Genomic DNA, 26052 nt, shown 5'->3' with positions numbered 1-26052 from the left:
TCTCCTGTTCCCTGGATGCTGCCTGACCTGCTGTGCTGTTCCAGCAATAAAGTTTCAACAAGGTATGTAATTAATGAAAAGTAATTAGATTAGATTAGATTAGATTACTTACAGTGTGGAAACAGGCCCTTTGGCCCAACAAGTCCCTGCACATCTTTGGACTGTAGGAGGAAACCGGAGCACCCGGAGGAAACCCACACAGACACGGGGAGAATGTGCAAACTCCACACAGTCAGTCGCCTGAGGCGAGAATTGAACCCGGGTTGCTGGCGCTGTGAGGCAGCAGTGCTAACCGCTGTGCCACCGTGCCGCCCCAATCATAAGTGCAAATAGAGTTTACCAAAAAGGTGTCACACTCTGTCCAATTGCGATAAAGCCCGCTCCCAAATTTCTTTCAGTTACATAGGTTGTGCTTCCTTCTCATATCTCGATCTTGAGAATTTCCTGAACAATAATATCAATTTCCAGGTAGCCTTCACTTTCACATGTACTTTTAACTTCTCACTCTCTGGACTTGGCCATCTACACCCGTGGTTGGCCGTATCTACCCATTTCGATGACGTCTTCCCTTGTTATCTCAAAAATATCAAGTTTTTAATTGTGCTCATCTTTGCTAAGTCATCTTCCAGCATCTACAATATGTTCTCATTACCAATCATATCATCGCTTGTTTAAGACTTTTGTTTCCCCCAATTCTATCTGCCCTTTCATGTAATTGCAATAAATGCACAGGTAGGAGATACATTTAATGTGTCTAGGTTCATAGTCATGGGGAAAGAAAAGCCTGAGATTGACCATAAAGTTTAAATCTTTACAGAACACCTCAATAAAATTGATTGCAACTGAAGCAAATAGAATTCAGGATTTGAAGAGCAGTCATATCAAACATGAGTCACATCAAACCTGCAGAATTTCTCCAGCACTTTCTCTTTTTATTTCGGATTTCTAGTGTCTGCAGTACTTTTAAAAATTTATCCTGTGTTGTATTGGCCAGACCGTTCAATAGAAAGTCAAGGTAACTGGTATGCACAAAGCATCAGTCAGATATAGCCTGAAGTACGGTGTATCCTTTTTGAATCCAACATAAATAACAACTTTGTTCTAAAGGAGGTACATAGCAGGAATGTGAATGACTAACAGCCGAAGTCCACCAACTAGAGAAAAGAGCATTGTGCATTGGGTTTGGATTCACTGGAGCAGCGCAGACATAGAGACCTAATTCAGATCTCTGATGCAAATAGCATCAATATCCTATTGACAGAAAGATAATTTGAGCTGATGGAGTTATCAATTGAGTTTTTTTTTGTAAAGCAGATATTGAGATGGATAAACTGACATTTACTTTCTCATAGAAAATGACCAGCTTGTCAAAAGTTCTAAACATGATAGAAAGGACCAAATCCTTGCTGCTCTTCAAGGCGGCATTATTACATAATTCTGGAAAACCAGGAAATTTCAGCTGAAGGAAACATAAATATTAGATAATAAATGGGATGGGGCTTCCGCAGGTTTTTGATCACCATTTGAGGCACTGGAGCAGAAATTTTTAAACAGAGGTTGACCAACTGGCTATTCTTCTCCCCTTCAATGACATAGGAAATAGATGCAGGAATTGAAAGATGAGAGGAGGAATATCAGTGTCTAGTAAAAATGGATCAAGCATCTATTGAAATGATGTCCTTTTCTCATCCTGATGAACAACATAATAGCTGACTATTGCCTTGTCCACATTATTATTTAAGTCCCTGCCATTTAAAATGGCAATTTGCTTATATTTCGTTTAATGTAATGAGTAGCATTTTCAAATCAAATGTGACTTCTTGTACATTGCATATCGGACATGGATTTGGCTGTCACCAATTATAAAATGCTATCAACTTGACCACAAATGTGACAACTATTTTTTAGGCTTTGAAATCTGCTCTCAGTACTTTCAAAGCAATCTTCATGCACAGTATTTTAGTGCTCCCCTGATAACTCTGTAGTGTTCTAGTCTGAACATTCTACTTATAATTTATTATAGTAGTCTACCTTTCTTTCATTACAATTATATTGTTTCATTGAGTCGATCTTCTAGATTATTTACAGTTTTTCCATTGACTGGACTATGTTGCTTCTTTGCTCTGATGTTTCTCTCCTCAGTCTTATTGAGAGGTTTGCTTATTTTACTTTTCATTACTGATGGTGAGTATACACACCTGAAATATTCAGCCTTCTTTTTCATTTTCTTCAGACACTGACTTATAAACTGAGAAGTTTCAGCATTGTACTAATATTTCAAATTTCTATCAATTATTATTGTTTTATTAAAAAATTGCTGCAGGTACACAAAAAAGATAAAATTACATCAGCGATACTACAACCCACATTACTACACAGCAAACTCAACATTCACGCTCCCTTCCCACCAGTTAAGACCAGTCTCGCAGTCTTGTCCTCTTTAATTTATATTATAAATTACCCTTGGTTTCAGGTCGTGCCAGTCCATTTTCTTGTTGCTCCAATCCCACTTCCTTAACTCTACTTCTACTTCACCTAGAAAACTGTTGCGGCCAAATGTATCATTGTGCCAGACAGACAGGTTCAGTGTTTGAGCCATCAGGGAGGCTTTGTCAATTTTATACTGTAGGGTGAGAGATGTAGAATACACAAATCAAAAAAAAAACAAGGTCATAACAACATAATTTTACATGAAAGAGCATTCACAGACATTAGTCAGACACTTCATCATTCTATGTTAGGCTATACATTAGAAATTTGCAGCAAACATGTCACAGTAAATAAATAATAAATACACATTCACTATTTGAACATGTACAATATTTTCCAAATAGTAAACAATGGACCCAGGTGACCAATTTTTCTATTCTGAAGTGTCATTTTATACTGTTTCAATGGCATATTTGGCAGGGTCAAGTCAAAATACAGACACTAAAAAGAAATTCTGTCACTAACAGGGGAAAATCAAGCAGTCCTTTCACTGTGGTATGCTGTAATACCAGAAAACCTATGCTACTACCATCAAAAGATAAAAACTTCAAAGAGTTAAACAACAATAACTAGAAACTTAATTAGAGGGAAAAGTAAAGCACAACAAGATACTCTGCTTTTATCCCAACACAACCATCATCTAGCAAGATCTGTAATTTGGATGTGAGTGGACAAGTGCATGGCAGATGAATTATAATGTGAAAAAAAGGGAGGTAATCCACTTTGGTACCAAAAACAGAAAGGCAGATTATCATCTGAATGGCTATAAATTGAGAGAAAGGAATGTGCAATGTGACCAGAGTGGTTTGTACACGAGTCACTGTTTGCTATTTGAAAAATATTGTACATTTTAAAATCATGAATGTGTATTTGTTATTTATTTACTGTGACTTTTTTTTCCTGAATCTCTGACTATCTTCCACAAGTGTTGTGGTTTGATTTATTTCACATGTGTGGAGATTATCTAAATGCAGGCGTTGCATGTGATAAAGGTGGTAAATGGTATTGTAGCCTTCATAGTGAAAGGGATCTCTTGCTGTAATTACACAGGGTCATGGTGAGACCCCAGCTGCAGCACTGTGTTCAGTTTTGGTCTCCTTATCAGAGGAAGGATATTCTTGCTATCTAGGGAGTTTGCAGCAAAGGCTTGCCAGACTGATTCCTTGGATAATGGGACTGGCAGTTGAGGAATGATTGAATAGGTTAGGATTACATTCACTGCATTTCAGAAGAATGGAGGGATGGTATCTCACAGAAACCTATAGGATTCTCCTGGACTAAACTGGGTAGATACAGGACGAATATTCCCAATGGTGGGGGAGTCCAGAACAGGAGTCACAGGCTAAGGATATGGGGTAAATCACATAGGACTGAGATGGGGAGAAATGTCTTCACCCAGAAAGTGGTGAGGCTGTGGAATTCACTACCACAGAAAGCAGTAGAGGCCAAAACATTCCATCATTTCAAGAAGGATTTGTAGATAGCATTCAGGGCTAAAGGATCAAAGGAGATGGGAGAAAAGGCAGAAACAGGCTGAGTTGGATGCTTAGTCATGATCATAATGAATGGGAAGCAGGCTCTGAAAGTTTTATTTTCTAGGTTGCTATGGGTCCCTGAGATCAAATAGGGAACAGATGCTAAATTCTGTGCTAATTTAGGATTAATTGGCTGAGAACTGGTTACACATTTATGGGGAACAGGTAATCAGTAAATTGAGCTTTGTAATGCATGAGTTGGAATAAAAAATCCAACTAGAAACACATATGCCTAGACTTTATTGAATCAACCTTTAGTCTTTGATATCCATCATCAGGGACTACTACTAAATTTTTCTTTGCAGTCTTGGATAGAAGCAAGAACAATTATATGAAAAACTCTGTTGGGATCCTACACCTTGTTAGTGACAAAAAATCTGCATACGCATCCTTAAACACTTCCACCAACTCCAATTAGACCCCACAACCAAGAAAGTCTTCACCTTCTCTTCCGTAAGGACCGTTTCCCTTCACCAATCCTTGGTTCATGCCACTCTCTCCACCAACGCCCCCAAACGCCCAGGTACCTTCACCAGCAACTGTAAAAGATGCAAAACCTGCCAGCACACCATACCCATCACCTCAATCCAGGGTCCCAAACAGTCCTTCCAGTTGAGACAGGGATTCACCTGCCTCTCCTCCAACCTAGTTTACTGTATCTAGAGCTCCCAATGTGGTTTTCTCTACATCGGGGAGACCAAACGCATACTCAGGGCACGTTTCATCAAACATCTCAGCCAGGCCCGCAAGGGCCAACCTCACCTCCCCGTCACCGCCCATTTTAATTCCCCTTCCCACTCCCTTTCTGACATGACCATTCTCGGACTCCTCCATTTCCTCAGCGAATCAGACCACAAATTGGAGGAACACCACCTCATCTTCCATTTGGACAGCCAAAAACCCAGATGACTCAACATTGAGTTCTCCAATTTCAAATAAACTCCTTCCCATCCCTGACTCCCTTCTCAGCCCCTCCCCCTCCCTTCCATTCCTCTGATTGACCTTCCCTTCCGGCCATCAACTGGATTCATTCCTCCCATCGACCAACCAGATCGTACCCTCCACTTGTGTTCACCGATCCCTACCTCACCACCCCTTTATCAACAGCTCCCTTTTACACCCACCTCACCATCCTGAAGAAAGATTACACCCAAAACATTGACTTCTCCACCTCGTGATGCTGCTTGGCTTGCTGTGTTCTTCCAGCCTCCTGCTTGGGATCCTAAATGTTGGCATTTGTGCCAATAGCATTCCTGATGATCTTTCATGAACATAATGAGTAGCAGAGTAGGCTCAATGGGCTATACAGTCAAAGTTTATTTTTTGTGTTCTGTCTTTCTTTTTCCCTCACCACTTCCACACAGCTGGGCTGCTATAACAAAATAAATCATCATAGGAACTAAAGTACACCATTTGATCCCTTAATCCTTTTTCAGGGCAAAGTTATACCTCAATCCAAATACACCTAATTTCATCAAATTTACCTAGATAATTTTACTTATCCTTCTGAATGAACTTACTCCATATTAAAACCAAGCTTTGTCAACAACAAAACAAATTGCTTGCTAATTGCATTCTCCATTGGCCAAATTTAGTTTGAACCTGGTTCCACCCACACAAGGAAATAGTTTTAAAATTATCAGAAATAAGAAGAAAGTAGGCCACTTTGCCCTTGCTCCACCATTGATTATGGCCAAATTTTTACATTGATGCTGTTAATGCCCAAAGATTTATCACCTTCAGTCCTACATCAAATCAGCCTCTCAGTATCTACTCAGTCAAACCATCTCAGAATTTTATGTTTCAATAATATTACCTCGAATTCTTTCATCTCCAGTGAGCAGAATCACCCTATATTTAATCTCTCCTCCTTTCAATTCAGAAAATGGTCTAACAAATGATCTTTCTCGTATCTCTTGATGGGAAGTAATTCTTCTTTGGGTGAGGGAACAAAAACTTAACACAATTCACCAGATATGATCTCACCAAAGCCCTATAATAGTTACAGCAAGACTTAATCCTTTAAGCTCTCTAAGTTGTTATCACTCGAGGGCCATCCTCCAGTAAGCTGGCTAAAAGTAAATTTGTATTTGAAAATTTAATTTAGGTTCATTATTTATTTATTTCGAAACAAAATGTTTCATCAAGTTATTAACACCCCCACTCCACAAGCATGAGAAAGAAAGCTATGAACTCTTACCCTCAGTATTTCATTGTAGACCGGATTCAAGGTTCTCTTTTTCACTGTTGTTTTCCTTTTACCAGTTTTAATTTTATCTGGAAGCAGGTAACTTTTCACATATCTAAAAATGAGAGACATATAACAAGATAAAATTGAACCGATAGACTCTGTGATCATTTCATTACTGGAGCCTACAGTTGAATCTTTCCATTTCACTCACAATTATAATAAAATAGAAACCATTTAGACTATCATAATTGACATATTCAAATATATGCCAAAGTTCCTTCCATTTCATGATCTAAATATTTTAAGACTCCAGAATTTGGGCCTCCAGTTCTTGAAAGTGTATTCTATATATTAAATGTGAACTAAAATATCATCTTAAAAGTATGTTTAATCTACTTAAATGTATATTCCCCTTCCCATTCAACACTCTATCACATATTCAATAACATAAATGTACATCTGTTTCCAATCAAATGGTGAGGATCCAATGTCATAGAGGGGATTTTGTGATGCAGTGGCAGTGTCCTGCCTCTGAGCCAGGAGCACTGGGTGAAAGTCCCCTCTTCTCTATAGGAATATAATAACATCTCTGAGGAAGGGGAGGTGATGGCCTAATGGAATTATTATTAGATTATTAGTCCAGAGACCCAGGTAATATTTGGGAACCCATTGTGGCAAATGGTGCAATTTGAATTCAACAATAAGAAAATTAAGTGTCGAAAACTGAAATTATTGTCCATTATTGGGAAAAACCCAACTGGTTCACTAATATCTCACTAAATTTCCAATGTCACAGTAGGGGTTCTTGTGGTGCAGTGGTAGCATCCCTTCTTCTGAGCTAGGAGCCTGGGTTCATGTTCCACCTGCTCCAAAGTTTGGTCAAGCAATATCTGAACGTGTTGATTAAAATTTCTTCAATGCTACAGGATACCTGGCTACCTTGGTCAGTAAGGCATCAGACATTTTCTTAAAAGTGGGTCCGAGCTCCACCATGGACACAATGGGTGTTTGAACTTCACTTTTTGATGAACTTTGTGCAATAGAACATTGAACTTTACAGCGCAGTACAGGCTTCTCGGCTCTCGATGTTGCACCAACCTATGAAACCAATCTGAAGCCCATCTAACCTACACTATTCTATTATTATCCATATGTTTACCCAATGACCACTTAAATGCCCTAAAAGTTGGCAGGTCTACTACAATTGCAGGTAGGTCATTCTAATAGCCTGTATCTCGGTTTTCTCCTCGATAACATTGTCTTTCTCCTGTGTGAATACTGATGAAAAATATTCATTTAGCGCCTCTCCTATCTCCTCTGCCCCCATGCACAACTTCCCACTACTGTCCTTGACTGGCCCTAACTTTATCTTCATCATTCTTCTATTCCTGACATACCTATAGAAAGCTTTAAGGTTTTCATTCATCCTATCCGCCAAAGACTTCTCATGTCCCCTCCTGGCTATTCTTAGCTATCTCTTTAGGTCTTCCCTGTCTAACTTGGAGCTCTCAAGCACCCTAACTGAGCCTTCACATCTCAATATTATATAAGCCTCCTTCTTCCTCTTGACAAGAGAATCCATTTCTGAAGGAAACCACGGTCCCCGCACTTTATCACTTCCTCTCTGCCTGACAGGTACATACTTATCAAGGACACACAGTAGCTATTCCATGAACAAGCTCCACATTTCAATTGCGCCCATCACCCAAAGTTTCCTTCCCAATCCTATAATCCAAAACCTTGCCTAATCACATCATAATTGCCTTGCCCCCAGCTATAACTCTTGCCCTGCATTATATATCTATTCCTTTCCATCGCTAAAGTAAACGTAACCGAATTGTGGTCACTATCACCAAAGTGCTCACCTACCTACCGGTTCATTACCTAGTATAAAATCCAATGTGGTCTCACCTCTTGTTGGCCTATTTAGATACTGTGTCAGGAAACTCTCCTGCATACATTGGACAAAAACTGCCCCATCTAAAAGTACTCAAACTACAGCACTTCCAGTCAATATCTGGAAAGTTAAAGACCCCATAACAACTTCCCTGTTACTTTCGCTCCTATCCAGAATCATCTTTACAATCCTTTCCTCAACATCTCTGGAATGTTTTGGAGGCCTATAGAAAACTCCCAACAGGGTAACTACTCCTTTCCTGTTTGTAACCTCAGCCCATACTACCTCAGTAGATGCGTCCTCAAACATCCTTTCTGCCACCCCTCCCCCCACATTTACCACCAGGTGGGCCACCTACTTCAAAGATATATCATAACATCTCCAATCAAGTTGAAAAGAAATTCCACAAGGAAAACCACATTCATTCCAGAGTAATGCATTAGTCCAATCAAAAAAAGCATGCACGCACGCATACTTTATGGAAAAATTAATCACTGTTATAGGAAGGGAAATATTCTAATCTACACCAAAGAATGCAAGCAAACTAGTGGACACCAGATTGTCATACTCTCTGGTCATCAGTTATGTAGCAAAGTTGGGAATAGTGCATTGAAAGAATCATCTCCAGTGATCCTTCACATCCTGATTTCTTTCAATCCACGAAACATCTTCCTCCCTGAATGAAGACCTACAAAAGTCAGTTAAACTCAGTACAGATCTTAGGTCAAACATAAGTTTGGTGTCTGTACAGATCATCATAATGTGAGCATTAAATCTGAAACAGTAATTATTCTTGTAGATACATGAGAATTCTATGTGGAATGAATAATCAATAAAAGAAAGCATTACTAACGGATCAGATCGATTTTTCTTCTCTTCAGCAGCAGCTAGGTCTGAGCAGCGTACCACGAAAATATGGAACTCTTTCAACTTGTCTACATAATCCAATGAAAACTGTATCTTCCCTCTGACATCAATATTTCCAATGTCACTGCTGTAGATGCTCATTGTACTTCCACTAACCTGTTAGCATTCAAATAGTTTAAAAATTAAATAAGCAATATTAAAACAAAATTAGTTTTTTAGGTTGTGCAAACAAACTAAAGATTTTATTAGATCATTCATCCATTATTGGCACTGCTACAGTTTTGCAGATTTAACTAAAAGTTTTCTCTCATTTTTCAGATTTAGCCATTTCCTGCACTACTTAGAAATGCTGAATGATGGTCTTTGGACCTGATTTATGTTATTGGGTTTGTGAAAATAAGTGAGAAGTAGAATAATTATGAAAAAATGAATAAAGAAAAGAAAACATCAAAGCAAGGTTTCTGAATCATTATTACCATCACCACTAAGAAAAGCATAATAGATTGGCAAACTGTAAAATGCATGCAAAATATCTTGAATACAAACTGACAATCTTGAACAAAAACAGTAAAAATAAATGGACATTCATATTAGCTTTTTGTGTTCAAGGAAGAAAATTGCACTCTGACAGGAAACAAATTAATGCAGAGAACTGTAGGAATTTAAGCAACATTTCATTCTTCCACATTTTTATTTGGAAGTCAACCCCTTTACCCAATAGCAAACACCTTATTGATCTTCAGATCCAGTGATTTAACTTAACTGAACTGTAATTAGATTTAGGACAGAAGGAGTGGAGTAAATGAACTACTAATAGACTCTTGCAATTTTTAAAAACTTCAGTCAAGCTATATAAATTGTGCTAAATGAAGAAATATAATATAGGACTACAGAATTTTATATGCGTGTGTCATTATTTGAGCAATATGACTCTCCTGGTATTTTCAGAGACTACAACAGTGCCACCATATGTATAAAAGTTTGAGGGGCATAGTTAGGGAAGACTTTTCTCCTTGACAGAGGGATCAATACCAGGGAGCATATATTTAAGGTAAAAGGGTAGAAGGTTGAGGAGAGGTGAGGAAATACCTTTTCACCCAGAGAGTGACTGGAATCTGGAACTCTTTTGCTCGTAAGGGTAGTAGAACCAGATACCCCTCCTTACATTTAATCAGCATATTGATGCGCACTTGCAATGTAAAGGCATACAAAAATACAAAAAGCTAATATGAATGTCCATTTATTTTTACTGTTTTTGTTCAAGATTGCCAGTTTGTCAGCCAAGTGCTGGAAAATGGGATTGGAATATTTAGGTGATTATTTTGATCGGCATGAAAACAATGGAGTGAAGGACGATTTTTTTCTGAGCAGCAGATCTTTGACTCTATGACATCAATAAAACTTCCCTGTCAAGAGTTAAAATTTGAAACTGATATCCACGGACAGTCTAAATTTCTCCCTTTCCTCCCTCTAGTCAGACTTCAATTTTCAAACACTATGCTGTGCAGCTCCAAGAAAGAGTGACATGGAATGGGCTTTCAGCAATGAATTACATAGATTTTATTATTTAAATATATTAATAAATGAATGCAATTTTCTCAAATCTTCCTCTATGAAGCAACTTGAAGAAGAAACATGCTTAGGTATGTTTTATTATTGCCATTCATTTGATTCTTAATTTAATCCCATAACTCTGAATTTGACTTAAATGCACTTGGTCTTTTTTTCTTCTTCTTCTCTGCAATTATTTTGTCAAAGTGTTAGCAGCAGTTATCCTGCATGGTTAGTAAAAAAAAAATGCCAAATGAGCCTCTATATATAATACAGTAATTTCATGCAAATGGTTGCAACGTTTATAGAAAAACCTCTTAGCAGTATAAGCGTAAGAAGAACAGCATAAAAATGCAGATTTAATCTTCCATGGATCCACACGGTTGGTGGAAATTAATATTGCTGGTCAATGCCAGGGAGAAGACAAAAGGGAATCAGAGAACTAGCTCTGCATGATCCAATGACCAGCTGAAAAATGCCTTGACACAGTCATTTGCTCATCCCTCATCATTTCTGATACATGAAGCATGGAGGGTGGGAGATTAATAGGAGTAAGTTATTGTTTAACTTTAGACACAATTACTGGTATGAAAGAATTAAATGTTACAAGTTTGATGTACTAAACATACTATATTTTTGGCCTGGCAACCAGATCTCTTGTACCACATGGTACTCTTCATAAACCCAGTGGCAAAGTCCAACAAGAAAGCAGACAGATTTCTGCCAAAGCCCTTCTGCAAAAATTGTGCAATGATAAAGTGTATCGAGAGTAACTGGAGAAGTATTTGAAAAGGGTGGAAGACATCATGTTGTCACGTTCCCTATTGGGGCCAATGTCAGAATAGAAAAGGATTTATGTTACTTGATGCCCTGCATAAACCTGATTCATGGGGTGTCCTCACTTAAGGCCCTTGAGTGAGAAATAAATGTCCACCTAAGGTATCTCACCACTGTGGGATCTAACAACCAACAGATGAGTAGCAAACTTACCTCTGAATTAAGAGTCCTAGGTTCAGGTTCCACCTGCTCCTATTACACCTCGGCATAATAACATTTCAACAGGTAAGCCCCACTGGAACTAGTTCTCCTCATATGCCCCAACAAAATAAATGATGATCTTGAACGTGAGTCCTGCTTAGAAAGTTTAAAATAAAACAGGCCCTCGTGGGTTGTAGTCTCAGAGTTAACAACTTGAATCACATGATAATTGGCATTATAGGAGAGACAATCCAGAAATTGAATAGAAAGATTGAGGTGGGAAGCAGGGATTCCATTTGGGAACAGGAATCCAATACTGGAAAGGGGAATGCCATAGTTTAAAAAAAAGTCGACAAATAGGAAATAAACCTGAAAAAAAAGAGAATTTCAGAAAACAAAACAAATTGCTGGAGAATTCCAGCAGGTCTGGCAGAAACTATGACGAGAAAGCAGAATTAACGTTTCAAAGGGTCACTGGACCTAAAACATTAGCTTTGCTTTCTCTCATAAATGCTGCTTGACCTGCTGAATACTCCAGCAATTTCTTGTTTTGATTCAGATTTTCCGCATCCAAAGTTCTTTGGTTTATAATCACTGGAAACAGCTGGAAAATAGTGATTATATCATAATGAACTTGACTATCTCTCTGCCATTTTAAAACAAAATAGTGACTGGAAGAACACTGATCTGGAGTGATGGAAATGAAACGAGGGAATGTCCTTCAAATGAAAAAGCACCCCTGACAATCCAAGAGATAAAATATTTGAGAGAAAAATTAAAAACAGGGATCAAGATTTCAGAAGAATTACATTCTGTTAAAATAAGAACCACATCAGCCAATAATGAAACAAAGAAGAAAAAGCCACAGATTAGGTTAAAAGTAAAAAGTCATACACTAAGCAAAAACAAAGTAAAAGTGAGTCACAGTTGTTGCAATACAGAAAGAAATCATTTGGCCCATCAAATCTTTAGCAGCTCTCTCTGCAGAAAAATCCAGTCAGTCCCATTCACGTGTTCTAACCTTGTAGCAAGTTTATTTCTCTCAAACACCACCTGACATGCTTGTTAAGTCATTAACCGTCTGAGTTTATCACTCTTCTCGGCGGCGAAATCCAGGTCATTACCACACATTGCCAAAAAGGATATTTTGCATCCACTCTGCATCACTTAATCAAACCTTAAATCTCTTATCCCTCATCCTTCTGACATTAGCTAATAGTAACTTTTCTTTTTTTTAAATCGCAAGACTACCATAATCTTCTGTGCCTCCATCAGATCTCCTTTACTCCAAGGGTTAGAGTTAGGGACGTGATTGATAGTGAGGAGGATGGTCTCAGGCTACAGTCTGATATTAATCAGCTGGCAAATTGGGCAGAGCAATGGCAATTGGAATTTAATCCCGATAAATGCAAGGTAATGCATCTCGGGAGGTCTAATAATGGAAGGATATGCACAATGTACAGTAGGTTCTTCGAGAATACTGAGGAAAAAGAATGGATTTGGAGATGCCGGTGTTGGACTGGGGTGAACAAAGTTAAAAATCACATAACACCAGGTTATAGTCCAACAGGTTTAATTGGAAGCACAGGTTTAATTGGAGGAAAAAGAAGGATCTTGGCTACGAGTCCACTGATCTCTAAAGGTGTTTACACAGGTAGACAGTGTGGTTAAAATGACACACAGGATGCTTGCCTTCTTTAGCCAGGACACAGATTATCAGAGCAAGGAAGTCTTGTTACAACTTCATAAAACATTGGATGGAATTTGGGTTGCCACAATACAAGGTGGTCAGGATAGCATGGAGAGGTTGCAGAGGAGATTCACCATGATGTTGCCTAAATGAAAACTCTCAGTTATGAGTAAAGACTGGATAGGCTGGGTTTATTTTCCTTGGAGCAAAGAAGGCTGCGGGGGAATCTGATTGAGGTTTACAAAATTATGAGAGCAATAGACAGAATAGATCATGAAAATCTCTTCCTCATGACAGGCATAGGTTTAAGGGCATTGGTTTAAGGTGAGGAGTAAGTAGTTTCAAGGAGATTGGAGGAATTTTTTAAAAATAAAATTACCCAGAGAGTTATAGATGTACTTAAGAAGCAACTGGATGCGTATTTAAAATGCTATGGCATAACAGGCTATGGACCAAGTACAGGTAAATGGGATTAGTGTAGTTTGGTGTTTGTTGGTCGACTTAGACATGGTGGACCGAAGGGCCTGGTTAATGTGGTATAACTCTGAGAACAACTAAAGCTTTTCCAAATCAAACTTGTAGTTAAAACTCCTGGCCTGGAACCTTTTTTTTGGTAAATCTCTTACACATCCACTCAAGGATTCTCATTTTTTTCCCTAAAAGACGATGACTTGAACTGGGCATAATCATCTATGAATGGCCCAATTCATTCTTCATAAAGTTTTAGCATAACCTCTGCTTTACTTTGAAGGCCCACAATCCCATATATTTTGTAAATTACTTTCTTCTATAAGCTCAAAAAGTGCTTGTTTTTTTTTACCCTGATTATTCTTTATAAACCCTTGTCCCACCATTACTGTTAAATTGACCAGCTTCTAGTTACTACAATATTTTTGCATCCCTTCCTGAATAAGAGTGTCACAATTGGCAGCTTCTATTCCTACAACACCTCTGAAATATCTAGAAAAGATTGATATATTATGGTTAACCTTTCTCCTAACTCCATCCCAAGTCCTGCCATTTTCCAAGATTCAAGCACAAGTCTCCAGGATCCATTGCCCCTGAATACTCTTCAGAAATATGTGATCAATACTGTCTCCTGCTATCCCTTCTGCAAAACATATCACCTCAAATTTTCTATATTAAATTCTGTTTAGCAACTGCCTGTCAATTCTACTGGCTTGTGTAATGTTGCAGTTGATTGACATCTTCCTCAATGTTAGTGAAACCTTTGAGATTGGTATCATTAGTAAATTAGGAAATTTTATTCCGTGTTCTAATATTCAGGTCATTTTGTAGATTAAAAAGATCAGTGACCTTCAGTGAGGTTTCTTGTATTTAGGCTTTTTTTAATCACCCCGGCCTTCAATCAATTATATCAAGAAAACAAGAAATATCAAGAAATCAATTATATCAAGAAATCAAGAAAAGCAGTTGCTCAAGATGATAAGGCAGGGCCTTTGGCGCTGGAAGGATCTTCCAATATCTTGGTTGGGTAGAATAGCTCTGGTCAAAATGAATGTTCTTCCTCATTTATTACATCCCATGCGAATGCACCCTTTGACGCTGCTTCGACAAGCACGACGGAGGCTTTACAGTTGGCTTGGATCTTTCATCTGGCATCATAGGCGGCCTCTTATTAATTTGGCTAAATTGCAACTTCCACAGGGGTTGGGAGGTTTGGATTTCCCACATTTTAAGAAATATCAATGGAGTTCCTTACTATCCTGTGTGGCTGACTGGGCTTGCCAGGACCCATGGTCAATCTGGTTGGACATAGATGCCTCCTCATCAATTTGTGGTTTATGGACAAGAGGAGGACTGTTATGGACCATTGCAGAAACCAGATTGTCCTTAACATGGTTAAAGCATGGAGTATGAGGGCAACTTACAAAAACACTTGCCCTTTCACTCCTATAGTAGGAAGTTAGGATTCTGGCCAGGGTCGATGAACTCTGGCTTTAACCTCTGGGAGTCTATAAGAGTCACCTGTTTGGGAGATTTATTTGACAGGGAGGTCATGATGTCTTTCGAGCAGCTGAGTCAGAAATATGAGCTATCTAGGAGGGACCTCTTTTGGTACGTTCAGGTTAGGGACTTTATACAGAAAAAGACTACATTGATGATTAGTCCCTATAAGTCAGATATGGAGAGGAGTGCACTTCGGCCTATGGTCGCTCTCCCAGTCAGCACCCTCTACCACTTGTTAGGAAGCAATGTTTCAAAGGACAGTGAGTGGCTGTGCAAAATCTGGACTCAAAAAATTGGGGGTGGAAATCTCGTCAGAGGCATGGGAAGATATTCGGGAGAACGCAAGGAAAATTTCGATTTGTAACAGGACGCAGGCTATGCAATTGAAGGTACTCCACAGGGCTCATTTGACACTGGAGCAGCTTGCGAAATTTAAGACAGGAGCACCCCCAATGTGCCCCAAATGTAAAACTGATGTTGGAACTCTTACTCACTGCTTATAGTCATGCCACAAGCTTCGTAGGTGTTGGGGTGCCATAGCGAGTGTTTTGCAAGGGGTCTTGGGAACTGAGGTTAAGGTGGATCCGGTGTCCATTCTTTTGGGCTTGCAAATCTCCCTTGTTTGGACACTCATGGGAAGAAACTGTTTAATATTCTTTCATTCTAATGAGATGAGTGTTGAAGAATCCCCCAGGACTCTTGGATGGCATAGATTAGTTATGGAGCACATCTCTCTGGACATCCTTATGAGTATGGTGCACCAGAAAACGGAACTGTTTTATACAACATAGTGGCCCTTTCTGAATTATAAAGATGCAGACTTGTCAGCTATATTGGTCAGGGCCTTTGCGTAGTCATGAGGACTATGTCTGGCAGTCGTGGACCCCTGGGAGGAAGAATCCCAAACAAATACAGGTTTGCCTACTGATGCTCCCGGTGGTGGGGAGCTTTAGTGCGATTGTGCTGAGTGCAGTAATTTAACTGAATGTAATTTAATATAATGATTTAGTTTTTTTGTTATTTATTGAATTGTAGCTTCTGTGGGTTTTTTTTCCCCTCTCTCTCCACATAGTTTGTTTACTGTTATTGTTGTTATATTATAAGGTTATACTATTTTGTATAAAATGTAAAATCTTTTTTCTCAATAAGAATATCTACAAAAAAAGTACCAGTGACCTTGGCATTGGCCTTTGCAGAAGGTCAATGCCTACCCTCCTCCAGTGTGTGTAACATAGAACATAGAAAAATACAGCGCAGTACAGGCCCTTTGGCCCTCGATGTTGCGCCGATCCAAGCCCACCTAACCTACACTAGCCCACTATCCTCCATATGCCTATCCAATGCCTGTTTAAATGCCCATAATGAGGGAGAGTCCACCACTGCTACTGGCAGGACATTCCATGAACTCACGACTCGCTGAGTAAAGAATCTACCCCTAACATCTGTCCTATACCTACCACCCCTTAATTTAAAGCTATGCCCCCTCGTAATAGCTGACTCCATACGTGGAAAAAGGTTCTCATGGTCAACCCTATCTAAACCCCTAATCATCTTGTACAGTGGCAGTAGTAATGTCACTGGACTAGTAGCTCCAAACTACAGGCTCTGAGGATATTGCTTCAGATTCTTCCATGACAGCTGATGGAATTTAATTTGAATAAGTAAATCTGGAGGAGAAAGTGAGGTCTGCAGATGCTGGAGATCAAAGTTGAAACTTTATTGCTGGAACAGCACAGCAGGTCAGGCAGCATCCAGGGAACAGGAGATTCGACGTTTCGGGCACAGGCCCTTCTTCAGGAATGAAGAAGGGCCTGTGCCCGAAACGTCGAATCTCCTGTTCCCTGGATGCTGCCTGACCTGCTGTGCTGTTCCAGCAATAAAGTTTCAACTAAGTAAATCTGGAGTCTTACTGATTGGTAATACTGACTATGAAACATTTGTTGATTGTCATTAGAATAGTGTGCCTGCATCCCTAATATCTTTTAAGGAAGAACATTTCCCATTTTGTACATGCAACTCTAGATCAACAGCAATGTAGTTGAATCTTCACTGCTCTCTGAAAAAGCAGAGGAAGTCATTCATTTAAAATGGAAATTAGGAACGGGCATCACATACACATTATTAACAGAAATAAACCATTCAGCCCTTCAAGCTTGCTCCACCATTCAATAAGATCACGGCAGATTTGTTTGTATTCTGAATTGCACATTCCCATTTACTCCCCAATAATTAACTCTTCTACTAATAAGAATGTTCCACCTTGTAGTATTTGCAATGAGGTCATCCAGGTGGACCTCAGCATACAAGTTCCCTGACTGGAGCTGTCAATCTGGTCCAGAGTGTCCTGACTGACAGATAAGAACAGGAGTGTCTACCGCACTTAGGTGGTAGTGTGGGGGTTAAATTATATAAAAAAAAGAAAAGAAAAAAAACCAAACAGGAGAAAAGAAGAAAAGAAAAAAAAAAGGAAAGGAAAAGACAAACAAACAGGAGATTAAAAGAAAAAAAAAACAGGTGTGCCACAGTTCAGAAAGAAAAAAAAACAAATAGGAGGAAAAAAAACAAACAGGAGTGTCTGTCTCACACCTGCACACACACACAACATGGGTGCTGGGGAAAAAATAAGCACTACTGCAGTTAGGCGGCAGTGTGGGGTTAAAAAAAAAAAGAAAAAGAGTAGGCAAAAAGAAAAGAAAAAAAAAAGGAACAGGAGTGTCCTGTTCACTCACAGCTGGATCAGTGTGAAGAACTCTCCACGTGTAAATAATGGGTGACTTGGTGAAGGGATATCAACCTCTGGAGTTATTCCACACCTCTGCTTTAAAGTTATCCAATGACCTCGTTTCCACTACTTTGAGGCAGGTTTAAACATACACAACACCTGGATAAAACAATTTCTACTCACCTTTGTCCTAATTTTACAACAGTGCCCCCTAGTTCTGCACTTACCCACAAGAGACAACATCCATTGCATGTCCACCATCTCAAGACCATTCAAGATCTTAAAAATATTCAATTAAAGCACCCCTCGCTCTTTCAAATTCCATTGAAAATTGATCTAGCACATCCAATCTTTCCTCATAATAACTGCACATTTCAAGTATCAATCTAATAACTGTCTAAGGGTGGCCTGGTGGCTCAGTGGTTAGCACTGTTGCCTCACAGCTCCAGACACCCTGGTTTAATTCTAGCCTCGTATGTGCAGTTTATACATTCTCCCAGTGTCAGCGTAGGTTTCTTCCGAGAGCTCCAGTTTCCTCCCATAGTCCAAAGATGTGCAGGTTAGGTTGATTGGCCACGCTAAATTGACCATAGCATCCAGGCTAGATGGGTTAGCCACAAGGAATGCAGGGTTACAAGGGTAAGGGGTAGATCTGGATGGTCTGAGAGTCGGTGTCGACTCGATGGGCCGAATGTCCTGCTTCCATACTGTAAGGATTCTTTGAAACGTCTTTCCCTGGAACGGTTTGCAATATATTTACATCCTTAAGGAAGGAGGCCAAAACTGTGACAGACATCGTTTCACCAATGCCCTCTATAAATGACACAGCATCCTTACCTGTATGTTTAATTCTTCTCTTAATAAATGATAGCACCACGTTTATCTTTTTAATAACTTACTGAACTTGTATTCTAATTTCTTATTATGCATGCATGACAACACCTAGATCCCTCTGCACCACAGAATTCTGCAATTATCCATTTCAATAATACTGTTTTAAATTCTTCTTGCCAAAGCGAATAACTTAATATTTTCCCACAATTTACTCCATCTGCCAGATTTTCATTTAATCGCACAAGTTTTCTCTAGTGATCTACATCCTGGTTATCTTTTCTTCATAATACGTTTTCTTTGTTATACTTTCCTACCTAGCTTTGTGTCATCTGCAAATTGAGCCACAATGCCTTCAGTCCCATTCAATCAAAACACTCCTTGTTCTTCTCAATGCTGACTATGACAGGAATGCCCACATTGCATCAGAGAATAAAGAACATTTCACTGTTTTCTGTCCTTAAATCAACTTTTTAAATCAAAACTGACATTGATTTTCCATGACCTATTTTAGTAGCTAGCCTTTGATAGAGTCATAGATTTATAAAACACGGAAACAGTCCCTTTGGTCCAACTTATCCCTGCTGACCAGATATCCTAAACCAATTTGCCAGCCCCATTTGACTGCATTTGGCCCACATCCCTCTAAACCCCTCCTATTGATACTATGTGACATCCATTCATTGTTATCACCTCTTCCCATTACTTGATCAAAAAAATTTTATTAAATTAGTTTGGCATAATCTACCTTTTAAAAATTCATGCCTGTTCTTTTAAACTGAAACATCTCCAAATGCCTGTTAAGTTTTACCCTGATTAAATGTTATCATAGAATCCCTAATGTGGAAACAAGCCATTCGGCCCAAAAAGTCCACACTGACCCTCCAAAGAGGATCCCACCCAGTTCCATTCCCCTACCCTATTACTCTTCATTTCCTCTGACTAATGCACTTAACCTACATATCCCTGAACACTATGGACAATTTAGCATGGCCAATTCACCTAACCTGCACATCATTGGACTGTGGGAGGAAACCCATGCAGACATGGGAAGAATGTCTGTGTGGATTTTGCACAGTCACCCATGGCTGGAATCAAACCTGGGTCCCGGAGTGCTGTGAGGCAGCAGTGCTAACCACTGAGCCACCATGCTGCCCATAAATGTTTCTAAAAGCTTGTCCACTGATCTTAAACTGATCAGGTTCTCGTTACAAGGACTGAATAAGAATGTCACATTTGCCACTTTCCATTACTCTGGTACCTCTCTAATATCTAGGAAAGATTGAAATATCATGAATAGCTTTTCTCCTATTTCCACTCTAAGCTCGCGGAGCAATCTGGGATGCAAGCCATTTGGACCAGGTAGCATGTCATTAAGCATGGCTAGCTATTCCAGTACATCCTATTGTGTTGTCATTGTAGTAACAGTGCAATATACTGTTAAGGGATATGCCCATGATATCATTACCATATCACAGTATGTGTCAAATGGTATAAATGTTTCACATTGCATCTTACTGAGTCCTCTTGCAGCATGACAAATTAATGAAACCATGTTACAGTGCATCCAAATTGCTTCACTTGAGCCCAGACTGCAAGTGCTTGTGATTGTAGTGTACAAATAAACGGTCTTTTTAATTCTTTACTGAAAATGTGTTGCTGGAAAAGCGCAGCAGGTCAGGCAGCATCCAGGGAACAGGAGAATCGACGTTTCGGGCATAAGCCCTTCTTCAGGAAAAGCCCTTCTCCTGTTCCCTGGATGCTGCCTGACCTGCTGCGCTTTTCCAGCAACACATTTTCAGCTCTGATCTCCAGCATCTGCAGTCCTCACTTTCTCCTTTTTAATTCTTTAGTTCTGTACGACTCACCCACATTCATATGTTACAGGAGACAACATGGATAGATGACAATCAACTATCATATCACGCCATATCCTGCCTGTCAAATTTCATTGCCTCCATTTCCTCTGCCACTTCAACTGATATTTTGTCAGCAACCGCTCGTTCCCAAAACACCGATTTAAAAAAAAAACCTTTGCTCTGCAGCTATACAAATATCATCCTTTTGTCCCTAATAATTTCCAGCTCTGCCTCCTCCCTGCTTACCATTTACATAAACAGAAGATTTTTGTCAACTGTCATTCTATTTTCATATTCTATCTTTTATTTTCCTCTTCACTTCTCCTCTTAACCTGGATGGAGAAGATCAGGTCTCTGGGTGTGACTGAATGGACTGAAGCTCTTTCCTCTAGGAAAGAGAAAGCAAAGCAATAACAGTTGAAAGGTTTTTAAATTGGGTAGACACAAGAATATATGTTTCCACTTGGAGACCAAAACAAGGATCCTTAAGTATAAGATAGTCACCAATAAATTCAATAAAGGAATTCAGAAGAACATAAAGAGTGGCAAAAATGTAGAACTTCTTCAAAAAAAGGAGTTGAGGCAAAGAGTAAAGCTGCATTGTTAAGATGATGATGGAAAGGAATAGATATAGATTCGATAAAATGGAGGAGAAAGCTTATGGAGAACATAAGCACCTGAGACCACCTGAGCCAAATAGGCTTCTTCTGTGATGTTCTTGGTGATTATTGAGGAACTATCACAGCTTGCCTTTCCCAGTGGGAAACCATATGTCTTCTGCTCAATGGCTCCATCAGAACTCTTCAATCAAGTGCCAAGATTTAGAGTTACAAGCCTCATGTCACTTCTGTCGAGAGGGTTGGTGGTGATGGATTCCCATTATCAGGCCCTTGCTGCCCAAATCCTTTCAACAGACAGTTATCCCTGATGCCAGGAATCAGACATATGTCCTTTCAGCTGCTTTTCCCAGTTTCCCTCATCATCATGTCCACTCCAATCAACTCCATTAAATTTCATCCAAGATTTCATGTCAAATACAGTTAGTGCAGCTAACAACATGGTAGAGCTATTAATTTCATCAGGGATGCAGGATTAGTAGGGGTGTGGGAAAGAACATATAAAGATCAGGTTGCAAGATTAGTAAAAGCATTATTACAAAACTTTTACATACAGAGGATCTTGATGCCATGCCAGAAGAGCCGCTAATGTTTGTTAGAGAGCTGGCGATTGTCCCATGCTTGTCCATCTGGAAGCTGCCCTCCGACATAGAGTCTGCATCATCATTCTATATAATTCCATAATAAATCATGTGTTGTCAATTGCTTTCCATCACCAACATAACTTAAGCTGTATGTAAGAGTGCGTAAACTCAAGGGCTCTGAATTACTGAAGATTGAAGTTAAAGTTCCATTTATCTTATGGTTTATTCTGAGTCTGGCACAGCAAATTACAAATAATACATTAATTATAAATAACTAGTACAATTCAGTCTAATTAGGATAGTTGTATTTGTTTTAAAAAAAGGGCCATATCCTTAACATTTTTAAAACCATTCTGACAAACTACATTTCATTCTCAATAGGAGACTGCTTGACATTTGATCATCCAGAACTCCAGTTTCAACCCACTAATTTTTATATAGACCTTAATTAAATAAAACACTGCTGAATCACTGATTAATAAAAATAATGTGCATGTGTCGACAGAGTTCAATAAATTATGGTAACAGCTCTCATGTCAATTACACTACTCAAGCATCATTTCTCTTCTCAACCCTACAAATAGATTGTACCAGCTCTCTTGAAATGGTTTAGAAGGGAAAAGTCCATAGAAAGAAACTCTGCCATCTTCATTCCACCAGGATATATTCTCATGTGGCCAATTTAACAAAGTTAAAAATCACACAAAACCAGGTTATAGTCCAACAGGTTTTTTTGGAAGCACTAGCTTTCGGACCGCTGCTCTTTCAGGATTATGAAATACCAGTGCTCCAAAAGCTAGTGCTTCCAAATAAACATTTTGGACTATAACCTGGTGCTGTGTGATTTTTAACTTTGTCCACCCCGGTCCAACAGCGGCTCCTTCGCATCATGGCAATTTAACCAATGAGCTATTAATAAAGAGTCACTTCCTATTCTCAATATTTTACCAGTTTCATGTATGGATGTCACCATGTAAGGTGATTCTTGGGGAGAGAGTGTGTGGTGAAGTCTCCTTCATGGGTGTGCATAATGGTCCACAAAAGAATCACTAGCAGCAATGGCTACTTCTGTGACTACGTCAACATTGCTCGAGGGTACAACTCCTCAAGTCACCAGTCCTTGTCTACGTAGCATAGGTGCAACCTACTCTTCTTCCTGTTGAATGGGTGCTGCTTGTAAAAGGTTGCACAGTTTCTGCCATCGAACTACACAGGGTCAAGTTCCACTTTCAGTCCTGGCAACAGGGCAACATACTTGTTCAAAAATTCCAGTCCTGCTTATTTCTGCCCAAAGACAGTAATTTATGATCATAATCCACCTTTAATATTTATTTTATTTGGATTTCTGAAAAAGAAATTGAATGGTAATATTTATTCATTCTGTTGGATAGGCACAATTTTAGGAGGTCATGATCCATTTTTGCTTTGTGACCTTGCTTAATTGAAATAATTTAAATCTCATGTTCTCGAAGTAATTAGTAAAACAACTAACCATCTAATGTGCCTTAGCTAAAGATTAAAGCTTGTTTACATGTAGCAGTGAAAGCACAAATGCTTTTAAGTCATGTTCTCAATGCTTGAAGTTAAAATTAAACTTCAATGTAGCACTTCTGGCAGGGTACCCATTTTAGAATACATTTTAAACCCACTACCTGTTCACAAACTTCAAACTGCAGCTTCTAAAATATGAGAGAATATATTAAGCAAAAACAAATTGGACAGATGTGATGAAACTTAACTGTGTTGAGAAGTTATTTGTTACTAAGCATGAACTGACACAGACCAGGACAACCAATAGCAACCTATTCATCCTGCATGTCTAGGTGGAGTCTTTGATATATTAAATCTAAAAATATGTACGCTTCACAATCACAGATCACAAGTGTTTGGGGGGTAGGTGCAAGAGGAAAACAAAAGGACGTATCAACAGGTTGGAGGCCAAAGGCATCTGTTCTTCTTGGTATACAAAGTTGGCTGAAAGAGGGACACACCTTATGAAGTCAGCAGCTCTCAACTCTTTCATTGTTGAATAGTACCTTCCAAACCTGCAAGCTCTACCATCTAGAAAATCAGTGGTAGCAGACACACAGGAACACTACCACCTGTAAGTTCCCATCCAAGCTACACACCATCATGACATGAACTATATTATCCTTAATACTGTCAAAAAGTACTGTGGATGTAGTTATAGCACCTGAGCTCACGTGGTTCAAGAAGGTAGCACACCACTGCGACCTTCCCAAGGGTAATTAAGAATGGGTAATAGATTACATTGGCAAGAAAAACCATAAGATACACAAGCAAAATTATACCATTCAGCACATTAAGTCTGCTCCTCCATTCAATGAGATCATCCAATAATCCTCAATTTAACTTTTCTGCCTTCTCCCCATAACCCTGGATTCCTTTATAGATTTTTAATCAATCGCCCAATTTTCCCCATATCCTGTGAATTAACGTAAAAGTGATAGTGGTGAATTTTAAAAATCAAACTCCAAACTGAATAGAGAATTCAAATTAAAAATATTAATGAAGTCTCTTATCTCCATAGTATGATGCTTAAAGTCCCCATTAATCACTGCTGCAATGATGGTGATAGTACACACACTATCTTCAGGACACACACATTGAAAACTAACTCCTCCCATCAGTCATAGGGATGTTTAATCTTTAGGCACTGGTCTGTTTAAAAGTCACTGTTTAACCTGCAGAACCACATCAATCGCTGTTACAGAATGTGAGACAAAGGTCATCTCATTCAGATTAATGAAAGCCAAATTACTGAATGAAAGAACAAAGTTACCAACTACATCTTCCTTACCTCTGGAAACGCAGGTACTGACTTACTCAGCCGTTTCATCCTTTTTGATTGTAAAGATGTGTTTTCTGGGGTTGTTGGAATACTGGAAACTAAGCAAGTATAAACAGATCGTAATCCAAATGTATTCAAGAAAATCATTTGAATGAAGCAGCATATGAAATACTTTTACAGACAAGAAGTTCTACAGCTTACAACATTAAAGTATACATAGAATACATTCCCAAAATCCAGCCAAAATAAGTATCAGCAATTATGCAGGGATTACTTTCTCGTTACCTACCCCAAACCCTGCACATGACCACATCACCTCAGTTTCTCCAGCTGACTTCCTCAATATACACAGTATTCAAAACAGAAACCAAAACAAAGTATTTCGAGATCAAGACAAAGAGAGACAGCGAGAGATCAAAAGTGGGAGCATGATAAGGCACTGGAGTCACTTATGGACATCTTGTTAATACTGAATTTTAATGTGTCAACGTGTTATTACAAAAACAAAAAAACAATGTAGTTACCATTGTCAGCACTGAGCAGCATTTCTTGGTTTGTAGAATCTAAGGTATTAGGCACTGTTTGACAAACAGAAGAATACTACATTTCAACAATACAACCAAAGTGAAGGTGTAACATATGGTAAACCAGATACAGAGTAAAAATTTATTTATTATATACATTTTTCAGCTTTAAGACAAAACAAATAACTATAATTGATGATTGATACTATTTATGTTTCTGATATGGTTAAAGAGATGGATTAATAGAATTAAAGTTTTAAAGTTTTAAACAGAAGGATAGAGCAGTTGATAAATTAATGCACTCACTTCTTGAGGAGATAACATGGATATCTTGCAGACTTTTGTAAGTTTCACTTGTGCGCGAGTTTCTTTTCAAAGCCAAAGATGACCCCTCTTCTTCCTCACCTGTTAGAAAGGAAAACACAATGACAACTTAAAATGCTACATTTAAGGAATCACTTCTCCACATATTGATTAGCATGATCAGAATCTGATTTATCTCCATGTAGGATTTGTTTGTACTCAAGTGGTAAAAAGTATTTTCCCACTATAGATCACATGACATTGCTAGCTTAGATACACTACTTGTCAGTTTCAGCATTACAACCAGTGCTTTTAAATCTTCCATAGACTTTACTCCAGTTTCACCTAAGACAGTAACTAATGGAATAACAATTTCTAAAGAAATTGAATTGTGTGCACAGAGCTTAGAGTCATTTTACGTTGCCCTTAAAATATAGCACAAATATTTCCATTTTCTTGCAAATTATCTGCTTTCATTGGACCAAATGGCTAGTCATCTCTTCCAAGAATATCAATCACAGCTGTAGGATGGTGGTTCAACAATTACTCTGCCCTCAGTTGCACAGCTGCTTGTCAGCACCATACCATAATCGAACAGCCAAGATGGACAATTCTAAAAGCAGCAGCAAA

At 38.8% G+C, this 26052-nt stretch overlaps 1 protein-coding gene across 7 annotated transcripts in view; it reads right to left on the bottom strand.

The window, feature by feature from the left end:
• sytl2a (synaptotagmin-like 2a) overlaps positions 1–26052 on the bottom strand; it is a 123584-nt gene that overhangs the window by 15882 nt on the left and 81650 nt on the right. For 6 of the 7 annotated variants that reach the window (XM_043691609.1, XM_043691610.1, XM_043691611.1 and 3 more), the window contains 7 exons: positions 25426–25524; positions 25120–25173; positions 24605–24693; positions 21754–21867; positions 8967–9136; positions 6226–6328; positions 2462–2623 (listed from right to left, as the gene is read on the bottom strand). In XM_043691609.1, coding sequence (XP_043547544.1) covers positions 2462–2623; positions 6226–6328; positions 8967–9136; positions 21754–21867; positions 24605–24693; positions 25120–25173; positions 25426–25524 — 791 coding nt within the window. The remainder of the gene's footprint in view (positions 1–2461; positions 2624–6225; positions 6329–8966; positions 9137–21753; positions 21868–24604; positions 24694–25119; positions 25174–25425; positions 25525–26052) is intronic. The other variant, XM_043691607.1, reaches the window with a different exon arrangement.

The sequence above is a fragment of the Chiloscyllium plagiosum genome, chromosome 6, assembly GCF_004010195.1.
Source record: "Chiloscyllium plagiosum isolate BGI_BamShark_2017 chromosome 6, ASM401019v2, whole genome shotgun sequence".
Taxonomy (NCBI): Eukaryota; Metazoa; Chordata; class Chondrichthyes; order Orectolobiformes; family Hemiscylliidae; genus Chiloscyllium; species Chiloscyllium plagiosum.
The sequence above is the reverse complement of the archived record's forward strand: the minus strand, read 5'-3'. Positions and strand labels throughout refer to the sequence as shown.